This window comes from Orcinus orca, chromosome 18 (genome assembly GCF_937001465.1).
Source record: "Orcinus orca chromosome 18, mOrcOrc1.1, whole genome shotgun sequence".
NCBI lineage: Eukaryota > Metazoa > Chordata > Mammalia > Artiodactyla > Delphinidae > Orcinus > Orcinus orca.
This window is the reverse complement of record NC_064576.1, coordinates 15,161,793-15,186,171: the sequence shown is the minus strand read 5'-3', so window position 1 is coordinate 15,186,171 and position 24,379 is coordinate 15,161,793. Positions and strand designations below refer to the sequence as shown.

The following is a 24,379-nucleotide window of genomic DNA, read 5'->3' as shown; positions in this document are numbered from 1 at the left end:
ATGATGCTCTGGTCCTCTAAGAATTCATATCTGAGCATTTAAAAGTCACATGATAGACACACAGTTCCATATGAGAAGCTCTAATTTAAAACTTAAGTTAGAAGTCACAAGTAAAAAGTTGGGTCCGAATTTCTAAATGAGAGAATTCCTAATGGTAACTCCTAAAAAGCATAGCTAACCATGCTTGTTATTTTATAGTATCAATAATATTTATTTATGCTTGCCTTGTTCTGTCAAGGATTTGAAGCAGTGTATAGTCAAGATGTTGGTTTTACATACCTAAATAAGCCATATGCAATAGGCATGAAATAGTTACACAACACCCAACTTCTACTTAGCTGACTAAGCTCTCCCACAGGGACATGAGTACTCCATAGACGGCACATTCAGTGAGAGAGAAGAAACAACCAGAGAAAATGGGCATTTGAATAATAATAGTCTCCCGGGCAGTGCTCAGCCTGGATGGTGCGTGTTTCCCGTTTTGCTATAATTTTCTCTCCCTATCCTTTTCTACCCACTCTCTCACTGCATCCTGAGCAGACAGAATAGAAGGTATTTTTCAGGCATTTTGGAGGAGTTACATAGGGAAAGCACCCTTTCTGCACAAAAGATTTGTATAATAGCATTGGATACAAAATATACATATGTATACATAAAATTATACAGTATACACTGTATATAAGATATGATAGCATGCGTATAAGAAGAAATATCAAGAGCATTAGGAACTCAGTTGCTATACCCTTGAGGAAGAACGCTTGTAGTTTAAGCATTAAATTTTGAACAGATGCAAACAGAGAACACAGGAGAGTTCTGCTATTAGTATGTCAATTTAAAAGATGTGATGTATGCTGAACTGCATACATCATAGGCAGACAATACAGGTTGAAAAGAGAGGACCAGGGTGATGTTAGAAGAGATTCTAGAGAAGAACTGAGATACTCCCAGGCCATTCAAGACTAAGGGACCACCAAAGCTCTAGGAGAGAGGAACTCAAATGAATGCTAGAACCATCTTAGATTTGTATATAAATTATGGTTTGCTGTTATACTACTTAATTCATCAATAATGAAGTGTATATAGTTCATCTCTTAGTTACAGGTTTAGTTCTTCTCAGTACAGTATGTGTTTATCCTTATAAAGTCTAGAGTTGAAAAGAACCCCTTCAGCTCCATTTAGCCATTTAGCATGTACAAGTTAAAAATCAAACAATCTCTACAAATTATTGTGTATAAAATCAGCCACAAGGATATACTGTACAGCACAGGGAATATAGCCAATGTTTTAAAATAACTATAAGCGAAGTATAACCTTTAAAAATTATGAATCACTATATTGTACACCTGTAACTTATGTAATATTGTACATCAACTATACCTCAATAAAAAAAGAGTAAATAAGAGTATATCATGATAGAATGTGGTACACACTTCAGTCAAGAGTATTTCTTGTACCTAATTAAATATTATTAGAGCTTTTCAATTATTAAAAATAAAATGAAATAAAATAAAACCACCCAGACTGAGCCTATAGAAACCCTGCCACCCTGGGAGCTCCTGCCCAAGCAAGTGGCCAGCCACCCTTTCTGGCACCTCAGCTCTTGTAAAATTCACCAAGATGTTATGCTACTTAGGAATCAGTGGCTGTCTATCTCAGTTATTTAAAAATACATATATTAAATAAGTAAATGTGGCATTTTAAAGTCATGAATCCTTACTCATGACAAAACCAATGCCCTATCTTTTCAAAAGTCAAGGGAAATTATTCAGACCTGCCTCACCAATTAGTGTTAATTCCTATCAACATGATCTAACAGGACAATGTGTCCTCAGCTATAATGAAAGCAACTGTGAAGTGATCAAATTAGAATTGTCTAAACTGACAAAAGGCAAAATTGTAGCTGGAAGACTCCACGTGGGGAAATTTTTGAGGAGAAAACTTTTCTTATAATCTCTGCTCAGCCACTTACTAGTTCATCTGATGTTGTACTCAACTCTTAGCCTCTCTGAACTTTATTTTCCCCATATTTAAAATGAGGAGAGTTGTTTACCAGACACAGTTTGTGAACTTAAAGGACTATGTTTGCATGGCATCTAGTGTAGGGACACATTAATAGATGCTCAATAATTTATTGCACATCAACTAAGTACTAACCACTAAAGAACCTAACCACTGTTCCGGAGATTGGATATTGTATCAATGATCACATTAGCTTCCCTTAAGCTAGTGAAATTTAGAAAATACATCTTTATATGAACAGAGTATTAGGTTTCCAAGAAAAATAAAATATCAAAAGAGGATGTTGTATTTGTTACTAGCTTACATAGAGAATAAATCATTTAACTAATTCTCTTAAGAACCTTTAGTTTTTTTTGCTCTCCCAGAAGTCATTATCCTACATGAACATGCAGATCACAGAGAAGGAAATGCAAATGGTTCTCCAAATAAGTGAAAAGATGCTGAACTTCACTTAGAAGAAAAGAAATGAAAATTAAATTCACTGAAATATTTTCACTTATCACATTGGCAAAGATGAAAAAGTGTAATAACATACCATATTAATGAGAAAGAGTCGGGGAATTGTCCCTCTGCTACATAGCTGGTCGGAGAAAAAAATCATTCAACCTCCCAGAGGGCAATTTGGCAACATCTATCAAAATTTCAAATGCGTTTATTTAACTTCTGAGCCGGTGATTCTATCCTCTTGACTTATCTTACATGTTCATTTATTGCTGTATTGTTTGTAAAACAAAAGATTAGAAACCACCTAAACATCCATCAGTAGGAGACCAATTTCAGGAAAAATTCATGCTACAGGATACCATGAGGCCTTTAAAAAAAAAAGTGTTTAGAATAGGTAAAAAAACAAAAACTAAAGAGTAAAACAAAGTCTCAAAAGTCTCTATAGTATGCTGCCATTTGTATAAAAAAGAGAAATATTATACATAAATATATGTGCTTGTATATCTATAAAATATATCTGGAAGAATAGGGAAAAATGGGAATCGATAGCTGGGAGGTGGTATTGATACAGGGACTTCATTTTGTGCCTTTTACATTTGAACCTCTTATAATGTTATAATTTTTTTTAATTAAAAAATTTAGGAAACTATGTAACAACCTAAAAATGTGTGCATTATATTGGCAACTGTATAAACATATAAGAATATGAAACAAAATAAGCAGAAATATTGAAATGAAATTATGGACATCTAAAAACTTTTTTGCCAATATTTCTGCAATTATAAATCATTAAACCATTAATACATTTAAAATTGACATAAAACAATGTTATTTTAATTACTCAAGATATTACTCTATGACTTTTTAAGAAAGATAAATATAATAAACCCATTTTTAAGTGTTTTGCTCTTGATGGGAAAAAAGCAATGTAAGTGCTTTGCTCTTGATGGGAGAAAAGCAATGTCCTATATACTTCTTTTGTAAAATTTCAACTAAACTCATACTAACTCAGAAGTATTTTATATTTGCTACTATGACCTATTAATTTTAGTCATTTTATTGCAGCCTAGAAAGGTAGAGTCTGATAAGGTCTTACAGGCTTAACTTAGTGTGATCCATTAGATCTTTGTTTTTAGAAACTCATTTTCTCTTTTCTTGGTTTATGTTCTTAAATTCCTTTCTTATCCAAATGATTGTCATTGTTAAGAAATACAAATAAACAACAAGGTTTTACTGTATACCACAGGGAACTATATTCAACATGTTGTAATAATCTAATAACCTATAATAACTATAACGGAAAAGAATCTGAGAAAGAATACATACAATATTGTGTTAGTTTCAGGTGTGAAGTAAAGTGATTCAGTTACATATATAATATATACAATATTATATGTAAATAACTTGACTATAGCTCAATAAAAAAAGAAAGAAATACAAATGGTAATAAGGCTGCTTGTATGTCTTAATTCCATTTAGAATTTCAGCATATAAGGTGAGGAACAGACACATGAGCTATTCAGTGAGTACTAACCATGCAACCTATGAGTCTCCTAGCTACTGTGGAATTGAAAGAATTACAACTTGCCGAATGTAACTTTCTAGGAGGATAATATCCAAATTCACTTTAAGAATATTATCTTTAGGAATTGGGAAGAAAGTTACTAGTCTCTAACATAGTTTCTTTTGTGGCAGTTAACTATTTAACTTTTTAGTCTATTGGTTTCCCTCTTTTTTTTCTTTTCTAGGTTATACCTACATTTAATATTGAAAACAGAACTACTTAGCATTCCTGTGACCTAATATTATTTTCCATGATAAATGTGTGCATTTCCTTCAATTACCTTAAAATTAGAATTTCAGAGATCAGTTCAGAGTTTTTCCTGCATTTTAGCATTATGCCGTCTTATACTCAGTATTGCGATCATATACAACTTTGTATTTCTCTTGCTTGAAGAGATTTCAGAAAAATAAATTTAATAAATGTTATATGCAATGTTTTTGCATAAATTGACTCATGAATTTGAAATTCCGGAAGCTACAGCTCTGTGAACTTAAGTGCTTTAACCTGGCTTTCAATACTGTTGAAGCTGAATTGGCTTCAACATGAAACTCTTTGTAAACAGCCTAAATTAACTGTGAGTTCTGGAGCTGGTGCCAAAACATTACTCCTTCTGTGCCTTCAGAGAAGGGCTGTGGCTTTTTGTCTATTTATATATACATAACTTATACCAAAGAAAACAAAATTTTAAATATTAAAGGTATTAAAAGTAATGAAGACAAGGACGATTAAACATCTAGTGTCTTTGAACTACGTGTAAGTCATGGAATTCCTCGTCCATAAAGTCATAATGTGGGCTTCTAACTAGAGCAGGAAGAGAAAGATGACTAAAGAGACATCTGTACGGCAGACAAGACACTGATCCCTTCAAGCTGGGGTTGGCAAAGTAAAGCCTGCTGGGTAAATAGGGCTCGCAGCCTGTTCTTGTCAATAAAGTTTTATTAGAACACCACACTTGTAGGCAGATAGGGGAGGGGGACTCCCTGGTGGGAAAGAACCAGATACAGCTTTTCGACATAAGAGAGGCCATTTTAAGCCTAAGCCGTTTTGTGATCTAAGCCTGTCCTCAATGCTTGCCCTTGAACAGGCCTCAGTAATAACAGTTTTAAGGAAACAAAGGAACAAACTGACTGTTATCAGGCAAGAGAAGTAACTATAGCAAAGACAACAAGTTAGCTGTCTTTGAAACGGAACTCTCAGTTCCGTTTCAATGGTAAAGATTGGCCTGAAGCACTTTCTTGAGCTGTTCTGAAGAATCTAAACCCCCCTCTAGCGATCTACCACCTGATCACTGGAACCTAGGAGATGATGATGTTAACCTTTTCTGACTTGTGACTTCAATCAACTAAAGATTGGACTCTGTCGACCTTTGCCCCAGTTCTATGCTGAATCTCCTCTGCGCGAGCCCCTTCATGAATATTCATATACCCTTAGCTTAAAACTTCCTCAATTTTGCTGTTCCCAGAGACACTGCTTTGGGAAATATCCCCAGTGTTCTCCTTACTTGCTGCAAGCAATAAATCCTTCCTTCTTCGGATCAATCTTTGGCTTGGTTGTGTCTTTTGGCTCAATGTCGGCCAAGAGACAGAACCCAGTCTTCGGGTAATACACTCACTTGTTCATGTATTGTCTATGGCTGCTTTCATGTTACAGTGGCAGGGTTGCGTAGCTACAACAGAGATCATCTGGCCTGCAAAGCCTAAAACACGTGCTATCTGGCCATCGACAGAAAAATGTTGTCAAGCCCTGCACACTTAGGGGGTTTCCTCAAAACAAGGACATAAGATTTGGCAATCCTTGAGACTTAGGATTGAAAATGAAATTACTAGCAACTACAGAAATGCAAATCAAAACTACAGTGAGGTATCACCTCACACCAGTCAGAATGGCCATCATCAAAAAAATCTACAAACAATAAATGCTGGAGAGGGTGTGGAGAAAAGGGAACCCTCCTGCACTGTTGGTGGGGATGTAAATTGATACAGCCACTATGGAGGACAGTATGGAGGTTCCTTAAAAAACTACAAATAGAACTACCATACGACCCAGCAATCCCACAACTGGGCATATACCCAGAGAAAGCCATAATTCAAAAAGAGTCATGGACCACAGTGTTCATTGCAGCACTATTTACAATAGCCAGGACATGGAAGCAACCTAAGTGTCCATCAACAGATGAATGGATAAAGAAGATGTGGCACATATATACAATGGAATACTACTCAGCCATAAAAAGAAACGAAATTGAGTTATTTGTAGTGAGGTGGATGGACCTAGAGTCTGTCATACAGAGTGAAGTAAGTCAGAAAGAGAAGAACAAATACCGTATGCTAACACATATATATGGAATCTAAAAAAAAAAAAAAGTGGTTCTGAAGAACCTAGGGGCAGGACAGGAATAAAGATGCAGACATAGAGAATGGACTTGAGGACATGGGGAGGGGGAAGGGTAAGCTGGGATGAAGTGAGAGTGTGGCATGGACATATGTACACTACCAAATGTAAAATAGATAGCTAGTGGGAAGCAGCCGCATAGCACAGGGAGATCAGCTCGGTGCTTTGTGACCACCTAGAGGGGTGGGATAGGGAGGGTGGGAGGGAGACGCAAGAGGGAGGAGATACAGGGATATATGTATATGCATAGCTGATTCACTTTGTTATAAAGTAGAAACTAACACACCATTGTAAAGCAATTATACCCCAATAAAGATGTTTAAAACAAAAAAACTTACTAGCATCACCATTACCACCTTTGGTAGGAGTGAAAGGTCTTGATTTAATCCTCAATTTGTCAGAGGATTCCGCTGTTCTACTCAGCATTTTGGAGTACTGGGTAGGAGTGACATGTTTTCTTATGAATATGAGTTGTATGTACAAATTTTATAATTTAAAATGTGTGTTTTAATAAAAACTTATTTAGAGACATATGGTGTCAATAGATGTGTAGATAGATAGCAGAGAAGGTAGACATCAAAATGCTTGGCATAATCTGATGGCTGAAATGATAGCCTGAAAAGTGATGTGAGATATCAAGTTAGAGCCAGGGAACAAGGACCATCCTACAGAAGAACAAAGATGGCAATGGAGGACTCACAGACAAGCCCCCACCTTGTAAGACGTTGGGACCAGTAGTCCACATTTCTGATATTCTGATGCCAAAAGCAGCTCATTTTTAACCAGAATCCTTTGTGAAGTGAGGGAAGCCAGGACCAAACACCAAACAGAGCTTTGGACCTCAGGTACCTGGGCATCATGCAAGGGTCACAGTACCTGCACAGTACTTCCAGCCCATCACTTACCTTCAACACCACTCATCCCACCAATGAAAAATCACTCATCAGTATGCTAATGTACGATATGTTATGCTAAATTATGGTATAATTTATAATATTATTATGCTAATTTTTGAATCCACCTCTGGACTGTAAACTCCCATCTAGGGTCATTCCAAAGCTAACCATCTCTAAAGTATAGGTTTCTGATTAGAGAACTTCAAATGCTATCTAACCACCCCTATGCTGTAGATTTCAATTAACTTACATATGCATACATCCCATTCACACAGAGAATAAAACACACACCAAACCTTAATCTTGTTGTAAAGCACATAAATCCAACACATTATCTAGAAAAGTTTTCATCTCTTCTGAGTCTTTGAACATACCACAAAAACAGGATCATTGGCAGCAGAATGTGGCAAAGCGTTTGTCCCGTTCAGGAAGGAATGAACCAAATTATGAAGGTTCATCACTTGAGAGTCCAGGGTCCCGTCTGCTTTATCAAATCCTTCCAGGGCATTCCTGAGAGAAATCAGTATGTCAGTGACAAGAGTCATGAATTGATAAAGGTCCCTTTGTATTGTCTCCAGCCTAGATAATAGTCTTCTATTTTGAGATTGTATCGGGAAATGGGAAGCTCTGTTGTAGCTAAATAGCTAAGAATTAGCGACAGCCTTTAATGAGATCTTCTAAAGAGAAGGGAACTCCTAATCCATGCTACTTCCACACCTGCTTGGTTGGAGTCTATATCTTTTGTGTACTGTATGACAATTATTTACCGTCATATCTGTCTCCCGTGCTAGATATGAACTTCTAGAGGACAGAGACTGTGGTTTCTTCAAATTTGTATTTACAGTTCTCAGTACCATGCCCAGCACATGGTCTGAGATCAATAAATATTCTTTTGAATTCACATATAATCTTATATTCCTATTTCTCCACTGAATAGATCTGCTGTTTGACTGTAATACATTCAGCATTCTAAACGTATCCCCAAATTCCCCTTACCTTTCTCTTTTTTCCCCTCCTCATTTTCAGGAAATTTTAATTGTCCATACCCTAACTCAGTGATCTTCAAATTTAAGCATACATCAGAATCACTGGAAAATAAAAACACATATTTCATGCCCCACTTTCAGAGTTTCTGATTCAGTAGGTACAGGCTGGGTCCTAACAATTGTGGTTCTTTCTACCTAACTCCCAGGTGATGTCAATTATGATGGTCTGGGCGCCACACTTTGAAAAACACTCGCTTAACTAAAATCTATATGGAATGCAATCTGTGTCGACTGCACTTGTATCACAATGAAAAACTAATGCATGCTCCTTTTCAAGGTAAAGGTCATCCTTCACCTCACCTTTGACACTATTCTGAGGGATGTGTCCAACCCCAGCACAGACTCTGGGCTCTGCTACACTAGGCACGACCTCTGCAGTAAGTTCAGCCTACCCTGCCCCTGGCCCCAGATAACACACCAATTGTATAATTTACACACGGTTGAGAGAGAGAATTCAGTTTGGGAGAAGACCATGAGTCTATCTGCCATTCTTTTTTGGAGCTTCAAAGATGTTTGTTTAAAATCTTATTTATAGCCATACATATTTCTCATCATGCTTACTGTCTTTTTAGAGGGAGAAAATTATTAGTTGGCCTTTAAATTTCAAGTATTGTAATGTCATTGCTGTGCTGTAATCTGAGTTGCATTTAATCTGTAATACTCCTCTGAGATCTCAGACCCCAATATTAAGGTCTATGGTTGACATTTTTTTAAGGGAGAAAAGAAAAATCATGAGCAAATATTTCAAAATTACTCTATTTAGTGAGGTGCCTTGGTTCTGAAGACTGTACTTTTATGTGTACAGAAATTACAAATACAAAAGGTGGTTTTGAATGGCTGAGTTAGAAGATATTCAAACTACGCTATTAATGATAGTAGGTGGATGATGACTTCCTTGACACTGATGCCTTGTTACCCTCTTTTACCAAGTGCTTCCCTATTACTGAGCTTTGATGTCTCCCAACACCTGGATTTCCTTCCAGTTCATTACAACCACAGGCGTGAAAATCTAGAAGTATCGTAAAACGCCAGGGTCGCAGAGCTCAGAGCACCAACCTGAAGCTAAAGGTAGAGTTCTGGAAGAAAGGAGGATTGTCAAACTTCTTGAGAGACAGGCAATCTTGTATGTCTTTTAAAGTTGGCAATTTCTCACTGTTTCTTCCCACTTGATTTCTTCTCAGCAAACCTTCATAGGTTCCATTACACAGGGTGACCCGGCGGTTGTAGTCGTCCAAGCTAAGATGCGTAAGGAGATTAGAAATAATATGGATAGTATCATAACTTTGAGCCCAGCAAACCAATCAAGGTTATAGTCATGGTAAAATGTTACTACAGTTACCTTACAAGGGTCAAAAATATGTGGTAAAAGGACTGCTTCCAAAAGCAATTATGGATTAAGGATTTTCAAAAACATAGATGCGTGAAATATGAATCAACACATAAATAATGAAGAAAAATTACCATTCCATTGGAAAGACAGTAAGAGGGTTTACTAGGCAAGACGGTGACTCCTGTTACGTGCATCTGAATCTTGAGTAACTGAGGAGTGACCAGGCTAGACTGTATTAATATTGAGCTAAGCCAGTTTGGGCAGAAGTAAAGCTAGGAAAGCATTTCAGGCAAAATGAAGGCAAATGAAGGTGGTCAGAGTGAAAACACGTGAAACTATATGGAGGAGAAGTATTAGGAGAGACGCTGTATTAGAAAATGTTCTAAGGCAGAAGGGATGGTTAATTGGTAAACGTGGATGCTGGGAAGGTCCCGTGCCCATAAGATTATATCCTACATGCCTGTTGGGGCCTGGAATTCCACCATCAAAACAGTATTCCATTTGGTAGAGATCAAATTTTCAAGATGTTTCTGTGTGCATTTTAATGGGTGAGGGGATCATACTGGGTGTGTGAGAACAGAATCAGCGCACATGAGGATGAAAGACGCCAGTACCTAAAAACTAGACAAAAAACAGCCTCCAAGGCAGCCTTTCCCAAGTGTGTTCCAGTGAGATGGTCTGTGAAATAAGGGTGTCAGGGTCAGATAAGTTTAAGCCCCTCTTGAAAAATAAGAACACGGTTACTTATGAAAGGCTCTGAGACGTTCTAAAATTTTTAAAACCCTTTTAACTCAGCATTCTCTAAATTTATTTGATCAGAGGAGTCTCTTTTCACATACCACCTATTAATAGCCCAAGGCACTATGAGAAATGGTGCCCTTATGGAACGACATTAAGTCATGTACAAAGCACTTACTACATCCCTATGAGCACTGCCTGGAGGGCTGTAGGAAAAGCTTAGGATGTAGAAGATGGGATCACAGTGAGCTAGACCTAGACCCCCGAAAACACGCACATGCCCAGCCTGGGGCGTGGACAACAAAGCTCTGTGCCATGGAGCGGTCGAAAGACAAGGGACAAGGGCACTAGTATAGTGGAGTTCAAAACAGGAGGATCGTGGAGGAAACAAATGAATACAGGAAGACGGAAGAGCTTCTTGGGGAATCTTTTCCTGACATGTGTGCCAGGAAAGAGAAACAAATTCAAGGAATCCCTGAGGACAGAGTTCTTTGTGGGGTATGGGCTGCTTGTGTGTTCTTTGGTACTTCCTTTTTTTTTTGCAAATAACAAACATTTGCTGGTGTCACTTATGGTAGAAAAAAGTTTCTACACCAGATGCACATGACCCGATTTTAGTACTTTAGAGATTCGTCTCACCACCCCATTTCCTGTTCCCCTCAACCCCCCAGCACCCTATGGCCCAGCCATATCAGACTGCTTCTAGGGACTTTCCTAACTACATACATGATGTTCCCTCCGTCTAGGACACACTACCCTCCCCTGCCTCTGGTTGAGAGATCTGTGCCTCCTTGAAGTCTCAGAATACTCGTGTCTCCACCTCTTAAAAGACTCTCACTGATTCTCTTCTTGGCTTTGGACATACACCTATTAAAATACTTCTCACGTTATATTGTAATTTGTTTACCAGCCTTCTACCTTTGTAAGTATAAAATGATATTCCAAAGGGAAGCTATATTTTATTCATCCTTGTATTCCCAGCACTATTAAACTGCTTAGAATATGATCAGTGCTTAAGACATGTTGGTTGAATACAGGAAATACTTCTCATTTTAAGACAGTTGATCTCAAAGTGATGGCCAAGCATATTCAATTCACAAGTGTGATTTCCAGACCTCTATTTTCTTTTTATTTAAAGGGCTCAGGGTTTTTTAAAATCCCACCTCCCTCAGGAAAATACTGTTCAGAAACATGTAAACAGAATCCAACATGCATTAGAAAGAGAATCGTAAAGTTATTCTCCATCTCTCAGACATAAGAAAATAAAATCTCTGGATTTCTGCTGCAGGTACACATGCGATTACCTATCACAGACAATTTCCCAGCTGGAGAATCTGGAGTTTTGACTAATCAGAGTCGGATCATCTTGTCTTGCAGCCCCAAGCAGCTGGTCTGTACACACGTCACACTCGTTCCTCCCGGTGGCAAAGTTCCAGTAGGGCAAAGCAAAGGACTCATTGCCAGTGAGACGCTAAAAGCAAAGGGCATGACCAGTCATTTAATTCATGTCATCAGATACAACAAGAAACTGTATAAAGCAAAGACTCATATGGGTCTTGACCAAACACAAAACAAAATGAAAAGAAACTAATGTTTGGACCAACCTGGAGATCTCTTTCCAGCCACAACAAATGGTAGCGGTGCCAGGTAACGAAGGCGGGGCCTTGGTGTGAGAAATCTATGGCCTTGTATGGGCGCCCTGGTCCTAAAACAATTGGGAAACATGTTAGAGGTCACAGAATAGATTTTTTTTATATGTTAAATGTTACCTGGGAGGTGCTGCAGAGCCAATAAGTCCGTGATGTTTTAGTCGGAAAACAACTTTTTTTAATTAATTAATTATTTTTTTATTGAAGTATAGTTGATTTATAATGTTTCAGGTGTACAGCAAAGGGATTCAGTTTATATCTATATGTATATATATATAAATATATGTATACATATATATATATTCTTTTTCAGATTCTTTTCCATTATGGTTTATTCCAGGATACTGAATAAAGTTGCCTGTGTTATACAGTAGGCCCTTGTTCTTTATCAATTTTTTAAAATTAATTAATTAATTTATTTTTGGCTGCATTGGGTCTTCGTTGCTGCGCGCAGGCTTTCTCTAGTTGCAGCGAGCAGGGGCTACTCTTCATTGCAGTACGTGAGCTTTGCAGTGGCTTCATTGCAGTGGCTTCTCTTGTTGCAGGGCACTGGCTCTAGGCGTGTGGGCCTCAGTAGTTGTGGCGCACGGGCTTAGTGGCTCCGTGGCATGTGGGATCTTCCCGGACCAGGGCTCAATCCTGTGTCCCCTGCATCAGCAGGCGGATTCTTAACCACTGCACCACCAGGGAAGCCCTTTATCTATTTTATATATAGTAGTGTGTATATGTTAATCCCAAATTCCTAATTTATCCCCCCCTTTCCCCTTTGGTAACCATAAGAGAAAACAACTGTTTTTGTCATTTATCTCTCTGAAAGCAACAACAACAAAACAATCTCAGCAGCAACTAGCAGTTTTAGGATAAATTCTCCTTCATCTCTTGAAAGTTTGATTGACAGCAGAGAAATTCAGGTCATCTTAAGAGCTCCTGTTATAAATTTAATTTTTAAGCAATGTTTCATGAAGATAGAATGAGTATCCCCCAAAAGAGATCAAGACCTAAATGAAATATATTTCTAAAAGACATTTTCTAACCTATTCCTCACAAAAGCATGTATTTATAGGGAGGGACTAATGAATAATAAAGCAACTTCAACTGCACTTAGTCCAAATTCAGCATTTATGTAACCGAAAGGCACTTCCACGGATTCTACCTCAGCCATCAATCAGTTACAACTATTAGCTGACAGGCATGGCTGCCGAGCCCAGAAGAGAGAAAAATACATTCCAACCAATTTGGCTGGCCTCTGGAACTGCCAATTTTAGTGAAAAGCTTTGGGAGATTTAATGACCTCCTTACTGCCTGTTCTATCCTTCTTCTCCCTCTCATAACAGCTTTTGATGGTTATGTAGTAACTTTAGCTAACTTTAGTTCTTTTTCAAAGTACCCATGATAACTTCAGAGAGATGAACAGAAATGAATATAAATTTAATTCCTAGATGCAACCAGAAACTATAGTTTTCTTTTCCTCTTGAGAGACTACCCTCTCATAAAGCAAAAATTCCTCAGAGTGATGACAGGAAAACAATAAAGGTTTATAGCCAGAAGAGCCTCCGTACCTACCGATAAAGAAAGACAGACGCTTACCTATGAGGCAAGTTTTTAAAAGACACTGAGGGGAAAAAACTGCTGTCACTGATGTCGGCTACGCAGCCCTTTGTAAATGTTTTAATGCAAAACGGAGTTTAAAGTTCTCAAAACAAAATGATGAGGGGGCATCAAGTGAGGGGGAGTGAGCGATAAACACAAGGACAGATGATTTCAAATGAGAATCTTACTATTCAAAGTGAGCTCTGTATCTTCATTCACCCTGACCCCAAAGAGAAGCCCCAGAAGAGGGGATAATTGCAAATAGAGCCAAAGTTCAGGACAGCACGGAGCAGGATCTGGACTGGACTCCAGCCTTCCTGGAGCTAACTGGTGGCCATGGCTTTCCCCTGACTGAAAATAACAGAGGATAAAATTTGATGTACCAGATGAATGACGTTCCTAACAGACAGCTCCCATCCCAGGCCCCAGGTTTTAGTATCTGGGAGAGCAGGGTGCCATTTTCTCAAGCATCCAGCCTAACTGTGGTTCAAAGGGCTGAGCCAAGCTACATTGCTGTGGCCCAGCTCATCCTTTTCCTTCACAATTCAAGTCCAAAAGCCCTGGGCATTACAGCAGTGCATGGGCACCACGAGCGATGACCTGAAAGTCTTACAACTAATACATGTGAGTTTAGTGCGATACACACTTCCAATACCAATACTCTGATTCTGCACAAAGAAGCTTCACTTGCTTTTAGAATAGGTCAGAGAAGGCTTCCATGGTCAGATTTAGACATGTTTTCTTCTGGAATCAAAAGGAATTTGCCTCCACCTCACCAACTCTTGCCTTTGAGGATGAATAGCTTTGGAGAGAAGAGTTTAGACCCTGAACCAAAAACACAGACTATAGGAGAGAACATTTTCAAATGTCCGCAGCCAACGTCCAGGGAGAAACCACTGCATTCTAACACTGGGCAGCATCCGATAATTCAATGACTTTCATAAACCTAATTCCTCTTTGATTCCTTGAGAGGTTTTTCTCTTGTCAGTTAACTTGCCTGAAAGTACTTCCCACCCACCAACCCACCCCCAATCCCAAACCTGTAATAAAATACCTTAAACTCAGGGAAAAAAAAAGACTCACCTAATAATGTATCTCTAACAGAATAATAATGGAGCCACACAAAGAAATCATAAATGCTGCAGTTGGCGATCTGTGGCTGGGTCCCGTTGGTCCCGAGCAGGCCTAGCCAGTGTTGCGTGGTGATCACGTAGTCGGGATGCGGCGTGTTCTTTGCGAGGTCTAAGGAGCCCAAGAATTGCTCACGCTCCTGAGGGGTCAAGGAGTGGATATTCTGCCGGACAACCAGGGGTTTCTTCTGCTCGCAGTTGGGGCCAGTCCAGCCAAACTTGCAGTCTCCACAGTTATAGCCGGCAAAGTTTCCTAGTGCATTTTAAAAATTAAGGGATACAAGTTATTACGAAATATTGAGTATAGTTCCCTGTGCCATAGAGGAGATCCTTGTTGGATCTATTCTATGCCTTCTTTGAATGACCATAGCACTTGTTGTCTGTATCATTTTTATGTCTGTTTTTGCTTTGTGACTGAAAATGAAAAATTTCTATTCGTTCACGTCCTGGCCCTTCCTTAAAATTGTGTTCATTTATGTATTTCATATGTATTGACTACATCTTAGACACCATGTTAGCTGCTGGTTCTAGATGTTAGTAAAATATAGACCTTCCTGCTCAAAAGGCCCCAGTATTTGTGGGAAAACAAAAAAAATGAACAACCTATGTCTCAAAGAGATTCATATTTCCCAAAGAGAACACACCTAGTAGGTATAATAAATACATGTATCATATGTAAAAATAAATAAATAAATAATAAAAATTAAGGGAAAGATGGAAGAGGAAGCTTATGTAGTTTGGAAGACATTTCTGGGGTAGAACAGAAGAGAAGATCAATTGCTTTTCCTTACTCTCCTCTTGAAATGTTTGTCTCTCCAAGTGGACTGAACACTGGAGAGTTCCTAGAAATATTCCCAGCAAAGAAATAGGACAGGAAATGAATTCCATGCTGTTATGAGCTGAACTGAGTCCCCACAAAATTCATATGCTGAAGTCCTAACCCCCAGTACCTCAGTATATGACTATCTTTGGAGATAGGGTCTTTAAAAAAGTAAGTTAAAATGAAGTCATTGGGGGGAATGATCATTGGCTAATCCAACATGACTGGTGTCCTCATAAGAAAAGGAAATTTGGACACAGTTACCGAGGGAAGATGATGTGAAGACAGGGAGAAGACACCACCAACAAGCCAGCAAGAGAGGCCTCAGAAGAATCCCAGCTGCCGACACCTTGTTCTGGGACTTCAGGCCTCCAGAACTGTGAGGAAATAAGTTTCTGTGTGTCACCCAGTCCATGGTCCTTTGTTATGGAAGCGCTAGCAAACTGAAACACTGCTGCCTTCCACGTTCCCTTCCTCTCACGGGTCATGCCGTGGGGGGGGGGGGTCCCTTCCTGGGGTTGAGCTGCAGCCTTGGATGTCATCACTGCTGGGCCCCCCTCCCCTGCAGCACATATGGAAGGGCTGCTGCAAAATAGGTCATTGATTTAGAGAAGGAAGAGAATATACACCAAGCTAAAGGTGGAACCAAAATAACTAAGCTGACTTCCAGGAATTAAGGTGGAATCCAACATTTAAAAAGCTGGTTTATTTCACAAAGGAGACAGAGTTAAGACAAAATCAGTGGAGGCTGGCAGGTGAATTAGCTGCCGTGGTGTCAGGAAGCGCAAACAAACGGCTCTGCTTTGTTTGTTATCACCCCAGGGACTGAGGACTAGTCATACCAAGCTCTAGGCATCTTTCTGATTAGCATCTAAAGTTTAAATTATCTTAGCTTGACTTTTCCCTTTTTAGCCTTGATTATTGCTTTTGGTATGACCAGCACCTCATTCCTTAGGTGGTAATAAGTTAGAATAAACATTTAAATATTATTGGCATGAAATGTCGAAACAAAAAGGGATAATAACTCTTATCTCCTAGGGGATGAGAGGGGTTATGTAAAGCATTTAACGTGAGTGACAATCTCCCTTCCTTCTCTTCCTACCCCTCCTCCCAGATCTTTTTTTTTTTTTTTTTTTTTTTGATACATGGTTCACGGGCCCAGCCGCTCCGCGGCATGTGGGATCTTCCTGGACTGGGGCACGAACCCGCGTTCCCTGCATCAGCAGGCGGACTCTCAACCACTGCACCACCAGGGAAGCCCCTCCCAGATCTTTTTACTTGCTCTTCCTTCTGTCTAGAACACTTTTCCCTCACGGTCTCCCTACATTCCTCTTTGCATGGGTTACCTATTCCACCTTTAAGCGTCACGATGGGCTCTCTGCAAGGCCATCCTTGATCCCACACATCAGGGTGATGATCTCATGCTGTGCTCCTATGACACCTCAGATTTCCTTTTTCATTGAATTAATCATGTCAACTGTAGACATCTACTGGTCTCAGCTACAGACAACTGGAAGGCAGTTATCCTGCTGCCTAGGCCTATGCTTGGCCTTGTACAAATGAATATTTCTTTAATGAATGAAAGAAGCATAAAGCCAAATCACCACGATGGACGCTTTAAATATCTTACTATTTTATTTGTCAGTTAATGTCAATAAAGCTGAAATTTAAGTTTTTTAATAAAAATAAAGGAGTATAGAGCACGTAGTAGATGATTCAATAAACCTCAGTTTTCTTCTTCCTTTCTCTCCCTTGTGAATTAGAAGGAAAAGCAGGCCTTGCAAATAATTTTGATAAACTACAAGTACCAAAATAGATGCAAGTAAAACATATTATGACCATAGAAAAGAGAGGGTTACTTGGATCTCTAAAGGAAAAGAAAATTTTCCAATAACATGAAAACAAAACGATTAGCATGTGTTCTACGTGAAGAAAATGCACAGGCCTCCTGTATTAACCCAATGGATTTTTTGATGGTTAAGGAAAATGTCCTTAAAAATATCATAAGAAGAATTTTTAAAAAAAAATTTGGGTTCTATGCTCTTTGTAACATACAAAATATTCTACCTACTCTTACGCAGCTTACTTGTATTTTCCTGTTTCAACACCAAATGAGAACGTAAGTTTAAAAAAAATACTTAAAAGGGAAAATTCTACTAGTCCCAAGACTGAAAATCAAGTTCTTGAATAGTCTGCATTAAACATTAAAATTTATGTTGATCACTGGAGTGAAGCTATTAAATATAAATTATTTAACAAATATTTATTCAACAGCTACTACAGTATCAAATGCTATGCAAGGCACTTCAGGCTTCACGGAGCTTGGTGTCTATTTATTTTCCCTTGGGGTAACTACTAAAATTGTATAATATCTATTTTTAAAACAACTTTGATTAAAATGTATCCCTTAATTTGGCAGCTTCTATAGGAATATTTTTTGAGAAGTGATTGAACAAAATGCATGTGAAGAATACTAAATACCTAAACTTCCAGCTGTTTACCTACAGCCAGGTGATTGGAGGTGAATGTGTAGTCATAGCTCTACAAGAGGAGAGCAATTCCTTCCTCCAAAATGCTAAGAAATAGCACACACAAATTTCAAAATAGTAAATTCGATACATTTCTAGATTTAAAGGCATAAAACTCGACTTTGAATTTTGGGGTCTCATTATTAAAATTGAGTAACTCATAACTTAGACCATGAGTTTTAAGATCTTTGCATTTTCTCTACCATGATTCTTTTTGGTTGCTAGAAACAAAATTACCAATAACTAATTATCTCCCTCATTCATTTATTCAACAAATAATTTATTAACACCTAATACCTAAAAGGAGGTCAAAACTAATCATGCCCTGCTCTGTGCACCCACAGCTTTATGTACATTCATGCAATTGCCACACGTGGTAACTTTGGACTTGACCTCTCAAAGCCTGTCCTATTGGAATAAGAGTTCTACTTCATCAGGTTCTTATGGAAAGCAATCATGTTAATATAGAGTAGTATTGGTACATAGTAAGTTCTGTATGAAGTGTTACCATTACTAGTTTTACCAGATACCACTTATCAAGTCGTATGGTCTAAGTATCTGTTTTCGTACCTGTCTTACTCATCCACTACGCTGTGGACACATCAAAAATTATGTTGGGGTTTCTTCCCCTTTGTACCTGAAGGGCCTAACGTAATTGGTGCTAAATAAACATTGGTTGGGTGGCTGATGAAGGAGTCATGAATAACTAAATAAAAGGCATTAAGCCCTAGAGGATACAAAAATAAGGCACAGTGCCTTCATCTAGTGGGACGAGGAACATGGGTGGAACGAAATATCAACGCAATTCTAACTGTGGGAAAAGTGAAAACAAAAATTAACCAAACACCATGAATGACAAAAGACAAAATGATTGATTCTGACTCAGAAGACCAGAGATGCTTCACAATTATGTTGAACAAAGACATCTCATGAAGCCAGAGTTGCCCCTGAAAAGCAATGTAGAAATGCTAATAAGAAAGCATTTGTGTGGATCTGAGCTCACCTATGACCCATAAATGTATTTGATAAAAAAATCCCTTTTCCAGCATGTCTCAGAGAAAATATACCCCACAGCTCTGCAGTCAGACCCCTTTCATATTTGAGCTTCTAACCCTGATTTAAAGAATTTGTTAAAGTGCTGAAGACAACTGAAAAGTGCAATAACATAAAAGCCTAGCACACAAAGTGTTTATTTCTTTAATTTAGATTTCCTAGTATTTCCTAACATCAACTTAATGAGTTAAATTTTTCCATTAATCCACCAATAGCAGCAGCCAAGATACAGATATAGATATAGATATAGATATAGACATTGATATAGATATAGATATACATATAGATATAGATATATAGATATATAAATGAACGGGGCCCTTTTAGAAAGGATTGCGTTATCTCACTGGGAAATGGAGAGAGAAAAAAGAAAGGATCCCTAGATACCAGTCTATCACTGAGTATGTCCTTGAGTAAAAATTAAATTTAAAAAGACAAAGTCTTATACCTACTTAGGACTGGGGAGAAAATGGAAAGAGAATGAGAACAACCAAACAATGCACATTCCTACATGAACTGCATCAGCTCAACCTCCAAGGGCTATTAGATTAATTAAGCTTAAAGACCACCGATCAGTGAATTTACAAGGAGCTCTAAATAGCCTATTCCTTTTAATTAGAGATTCTATTATATTAATGACAATACTTTATACTCACATGAGGCCTTTCATTTACAGAGTTCAAAAGGATTTTACAAATGTGGTTTCATCATTATCCCCATTTCAGAGATTGGAAAGTGGAGGCACTTAGTCACTTGTACAAACAAGAAGTTCTCAGATAATTGTTCATAAACCATTTGGTGCACATATTTTTCAAAAATCCAAAGACCCAGCTGCAGCTGGTCTATGCTTAGGAATGCCAACTGGCAGGTGAGACTTGGAAGGTGAATGGCTAATGCCAAAGTCTCCTAAAATTTACCACTTCTTGACAATTAAGTTCAGTAATTTGGGGGATTCAATTTATCCCCACAGAGAATAGAGAAGTTCTCTCTAGAGAATTTGAGCACATAATTTAGGGGTTTTTTTCCCCCTCAGAGTTTGCATTTATTTCTTTTTATTGAGCTAAAATCTTTTACCAACTTCAAGATCGAGGAGACTATGGGTTTTTGTGTGTGGTTTTTTTAATTGTGATAAGAATAGCCAACATGAGATCTATCCTCTTAACACATATTTAAGGGTACAATATATTATTGTTGACTCTAGGTAGAATGTTATACAGTTCTGTTGTACAGAACTCTAGGACCTACTCATGTTGCTAACTGAAACTTTATGCCTATTGATTAGTAACCCTCTACTTCCTCTTCCTCCCAGCTCCTGGTAACCACCATTCCGTTCTTTGATTCTATGAATTTGACTATTTTAGATGCCCATATAAGTGGGATTATTCAGTATTTATCTTTCTGTGACTGACTTATTTCCTGAGTATAATGGCCTCCGGTTTCATTCATGTTGTTGCATACTGCAAGATTTCCTTCTTTTGTAGAGCTGAACGGTATTAAGTTGCAAATACATACCACTTGGCGAGGATGCAGAGAAATTGGAACCCTTGCACACTATTAGTGCGGCTGCTGTGGAAAACAGTATGGAGGTTCTTCAAAAACTTAAAAATAAAACTATCATATAATCCAGCAATCCCATATCTGAGTATTTAACCAGAAGAATTTCAATCAGGATCTCAAAAAGATATTGGCATCCGCATGTTCATTGCTGCATTATTCCGAATGGCCAAGATGTGGAAACAACCTAAATGTCCATCAAGAGATGAATGGTGTGTTTATCTTTCCACTGTATTAACAAAGCTCAAGGTCATCAACAGTCTGGTTGCTAATATACATTTCTTCATTAATAAATTTTGGGTGACACCAGAAGAATCCCAGTGATTCTATTTGCAAAAGAATTTTGAGGCTACCAGAGATCAGGTTTAACTTCTGAAGTCTGCCTTCTAAATCATGAAGAAATTACTCTCAGAAAGCAAGCAACTCACTCTTTAGGGAGAATAAACTGAAAGACATGTGTCTTGCTTTGAGGCATATGACACATCACGGTGATTATTATGTATACCAAATAGCTGTCCAGCTCAGTCACTAAGGACCTAGCCTGGTACGCTGAGGCTCAAAGACAAAGACCGTCTAGCCAACATGAGTAGAGCCATCCAAAGTTGGGATGGAAAGAGCTATGGTCCTGAATGAGTCTAGACAGATCAAATCCTGGAGGAGGGAGACAACTTAGGTCACTGTGACCCTAATTTACTGCCACTTCTAGAGGAATATTTATAACCATTCCCTCAGGACAGGGAGACTGCAATTATCTCTTCTATTCTGCCATCCTTGATTCCTTCCATCTCCACTTTTTAAAAAACTTGCTAGTCAGGTCAGAAATATAGAGTAGATGGTGATAAGGAGAGTTAACAGTTATATCTGAGTTCCTAATGTCTTCTGCCCCCAGGATTCTATAAAATGGAGATTCCCAACCTTTGTAACTTGTGGTACTCTATCATTAATTGACCTGGAAACAAGTTTTCTAGAAGAATTTTTGAGTCATAGACAAGTCACTCTGTAGTGTGGTTTCCAATCCCACAAGTAATATGAAACCTGCTGCCTCTCATTAGACTGAAAAACCATGAGAATCTACAAGATAATGTCTACAGAAGCAAATGCTCAACTAGCTTAGAAAAAATGAACAGCATATATTCAACATGCTATTAAAAACTTTTTGTCACAATAATACCCCAAGACAAAACAGTTCCTTTGAATCACAGAATTAACAATATGACTACAAAATGATTATAAAGCCAGAATTTTTTTCTTCTCCATTATGGTTTACTACAGAATACTGAATATAGTTCCCTGTGCTATACAATAGGATCCTGTTTATCCACTGTATAAAAAATAGTTTCAGAATTTAAGTTAAAAACATCTAATATCATTCCTACATCCACATCACAGCCCTTTGTATATTCCCTTAGTTTACCTTTTTATGTCCTTAGGTAGCTCAATTATCTGTATTTTCCTATGTGCCAGTATCATATAAGAACATCAATAAAAACATAATTTCAAAAGGAAAAAGCTCTTGTGTGGCTAGACACTGTAGAACAGTTTCCAAGGGCTTTGCTAAAGTTATGGCTTATGTGTTTTGTATTCCACATGCCCTGACAGCCTCTGAGTGTTTATCACTGCTGTGCATGTTTGCTGAACACTGGAGGGGAGGCCCGCGAAAGAGGATTTGACATGGCTCAGAAGAGACGGAGGATTAAGAAGTGCACAGAGATTTCAAAGAAACAGGTAATAAGAGAGACCAAGGTCTAAAAGAGAGACATTGAAGCAAATTTTGAAACGCTCACATCAAACCCAGGTAAGAGGGAAAAAAGCCATTTTTATCTCCTAACCGGCCTCTGTTCTTCAGCTCGCGGAGAAAGCTCTGGCATGCCACATCTCTCCGATGCTGGCAAAATTACAACCCAATCATAACCTTCACGAGCAAGACGTATCCTGCTTGAGACCTGTTCAAATCATTAGGAACGCTGAGACGCGGACTACAGAACACCTACCCTCGACGTCTGTCTTCCAGATGCCAGGCCTCACCCACCACCCTCTTCAACAAGCGCAAACCCATTTCAGAAGGAGAGGGCACTGAATCCATCTTGAAAGGACTTTTGCTCTGAGTTTCAAAGCTGGCTCTTGGGCCCTTTAGCTACCCCCTCCAACAGACAAGCCCGTGGTGTGTCGGCACGCGTTCATATAACGAAGCTTGGCCCACGGAATATTTATTTAGTGTTCATAGCTAGATATACAAAGGGTGTGAAGAGTATACCAAGACATCAGCCTTACTCAATTCCCTGCCTACGATGGACCAACTTGGTTTGCTTTTCAAAGCCTAGTCTAAGCATCTCACAAGTCCCATCTCTTCCTTGGAAGGGGCCCTTTTCCCAGCGGGCCTGCCCCACCCAACTGGGCGCATGCGCACGTCTGCCCGCCTTCCTCACCTGTGCACCTGCAGGTCCGGTCGAAGAACTTCCGTGGCCACCGCTCTCTGTCGTCCTGGTTGCGCAGGACGTAAGGACCGCTCCAGGGCCTGGTGTCGATCTGCACCTCCGCGCACTGGCCCCGGCCCTCCCGAGAGCCGCAGACGTCGGCCGTGTCGGTGCCCAGCGGCGGACAGCACTCCTTGGCCTGCAGGCTGCCCACCGTCATGCAGACCCGGGGGAACTGCGCCCGCACCCGCGGCGGGAGCGCACAGCCCAGGCAGCCGAGCAGAAGCCCCCATCGAAGGGGGCTCATGGCTTTATAACCGGGAGGACTCTCTCGCGCCTTCCACTCCTCGCCTCTGTCCTGCTTTCCTCTTGTCTTCCACTCTTGAGCACTGGAGCATCCACCCCGTTTTTGATTTTTGTTCTTTGGGGATTTGCGGTTTGGGGGGTGTATTTTTGTTTCGCGTTCTATTCCTCTCCTCTTGAAAGAAAGACCCACAAAAATTACAGAACCTGCCTGTGTGCACGTGTGTACGTGCACATGCACAGACTACTTTATATAACTCAGACCACTAAAACAAAGTTAATTCCATTAGAAGCACCTCTAATGGCCAGATTTAATGAGGGTAGCGCTTCTCACCGCCTTCCCCCGTGAAATCAGGCTTTGTCTCATTGAGTTAATTGACGGAGCGCTCCAGTCATACTACTTATTATACTGGTATTTCTAAACCCCCTCCTTTCCTCCTTAGTCCATGGCTTTAATTGCCTTGAACTCAGTTCAAAAGCCAAACGCCGTTTCGCCTTTATTCTGCCTGGCTTGCCAAATCACGGGGCCTTGTGGGGTTTGTGTAAGGGCTGGGAGAAGCCTTCATTAGGGGGATTAGTATTAGACAAATCCTCGTCGTTAGCACATGACCCGAAGTGCACAATGAAGTAGATAAAGTTTCCGGCTTTGTTTCAAGAAGGCCAAACCATCTTCATTATCTGGGCTCATGTGCTCCAGGCAAGCTTGTGACCTCAGACTTCCTGGGGAGTCAATAGATGCAGTGAGCTCGGCGTCAAAGGCCCTTCATAGACCAGCCCCACTGCTAACTGCAGCTCCCTCCTGACTGCTCCCTGATGTGCGCGAAAGACCACTACAGGCCATCACACAACTTCACAAATAAAGAAACATTTATTGAGGGCTGACGAACAAGGAATTGCTTTGTTCCACAAT

General features: G+C 39.3%; 1 protein-coding gene across 1 annotated transcript in view; it reads right to left on the bottom strand.

The window, feature by feature from the left end:
• Positions 1–23,929, bottom strand: part of DCT (dopachrome tautomerase) — a 34,586-nt gene extending 10,657 nt beyond the window's left edge. Inside the window, exons 1-6 of the mRNA XM_012534404.3 lie at positions 23,179–23,929; positions 14,751–15,050; positions 12,033–12,133; positions 11,733–11,899; positions 9,417–9,596; positions 7,689–7,824 (exon numbers count right to left, since the gene is read on the bottom strand). Of these exons, the coding sequence (XP_012389858.1) occupies positions 7,689–7,824; positions 9,417–9,596; positions 11,733–11,899; positions 12,033–12,133; positions 14,751–15,050; positions 23,179–23,473 (1,179 nt within the window). The 5' untranslated portion in view covers positions 23,474–23,929. The remainder of the gene's footprint in view (positions 1–7,688; positions 7,825–9,416; positions 9,597–11,732; positions 11,900–12,032; positions 12,134–14,750; positions 15,051–23,178) is intronic.
• Between the last annotated feature and the right edge of the window lie 450 nt (positions 23,930–24,379).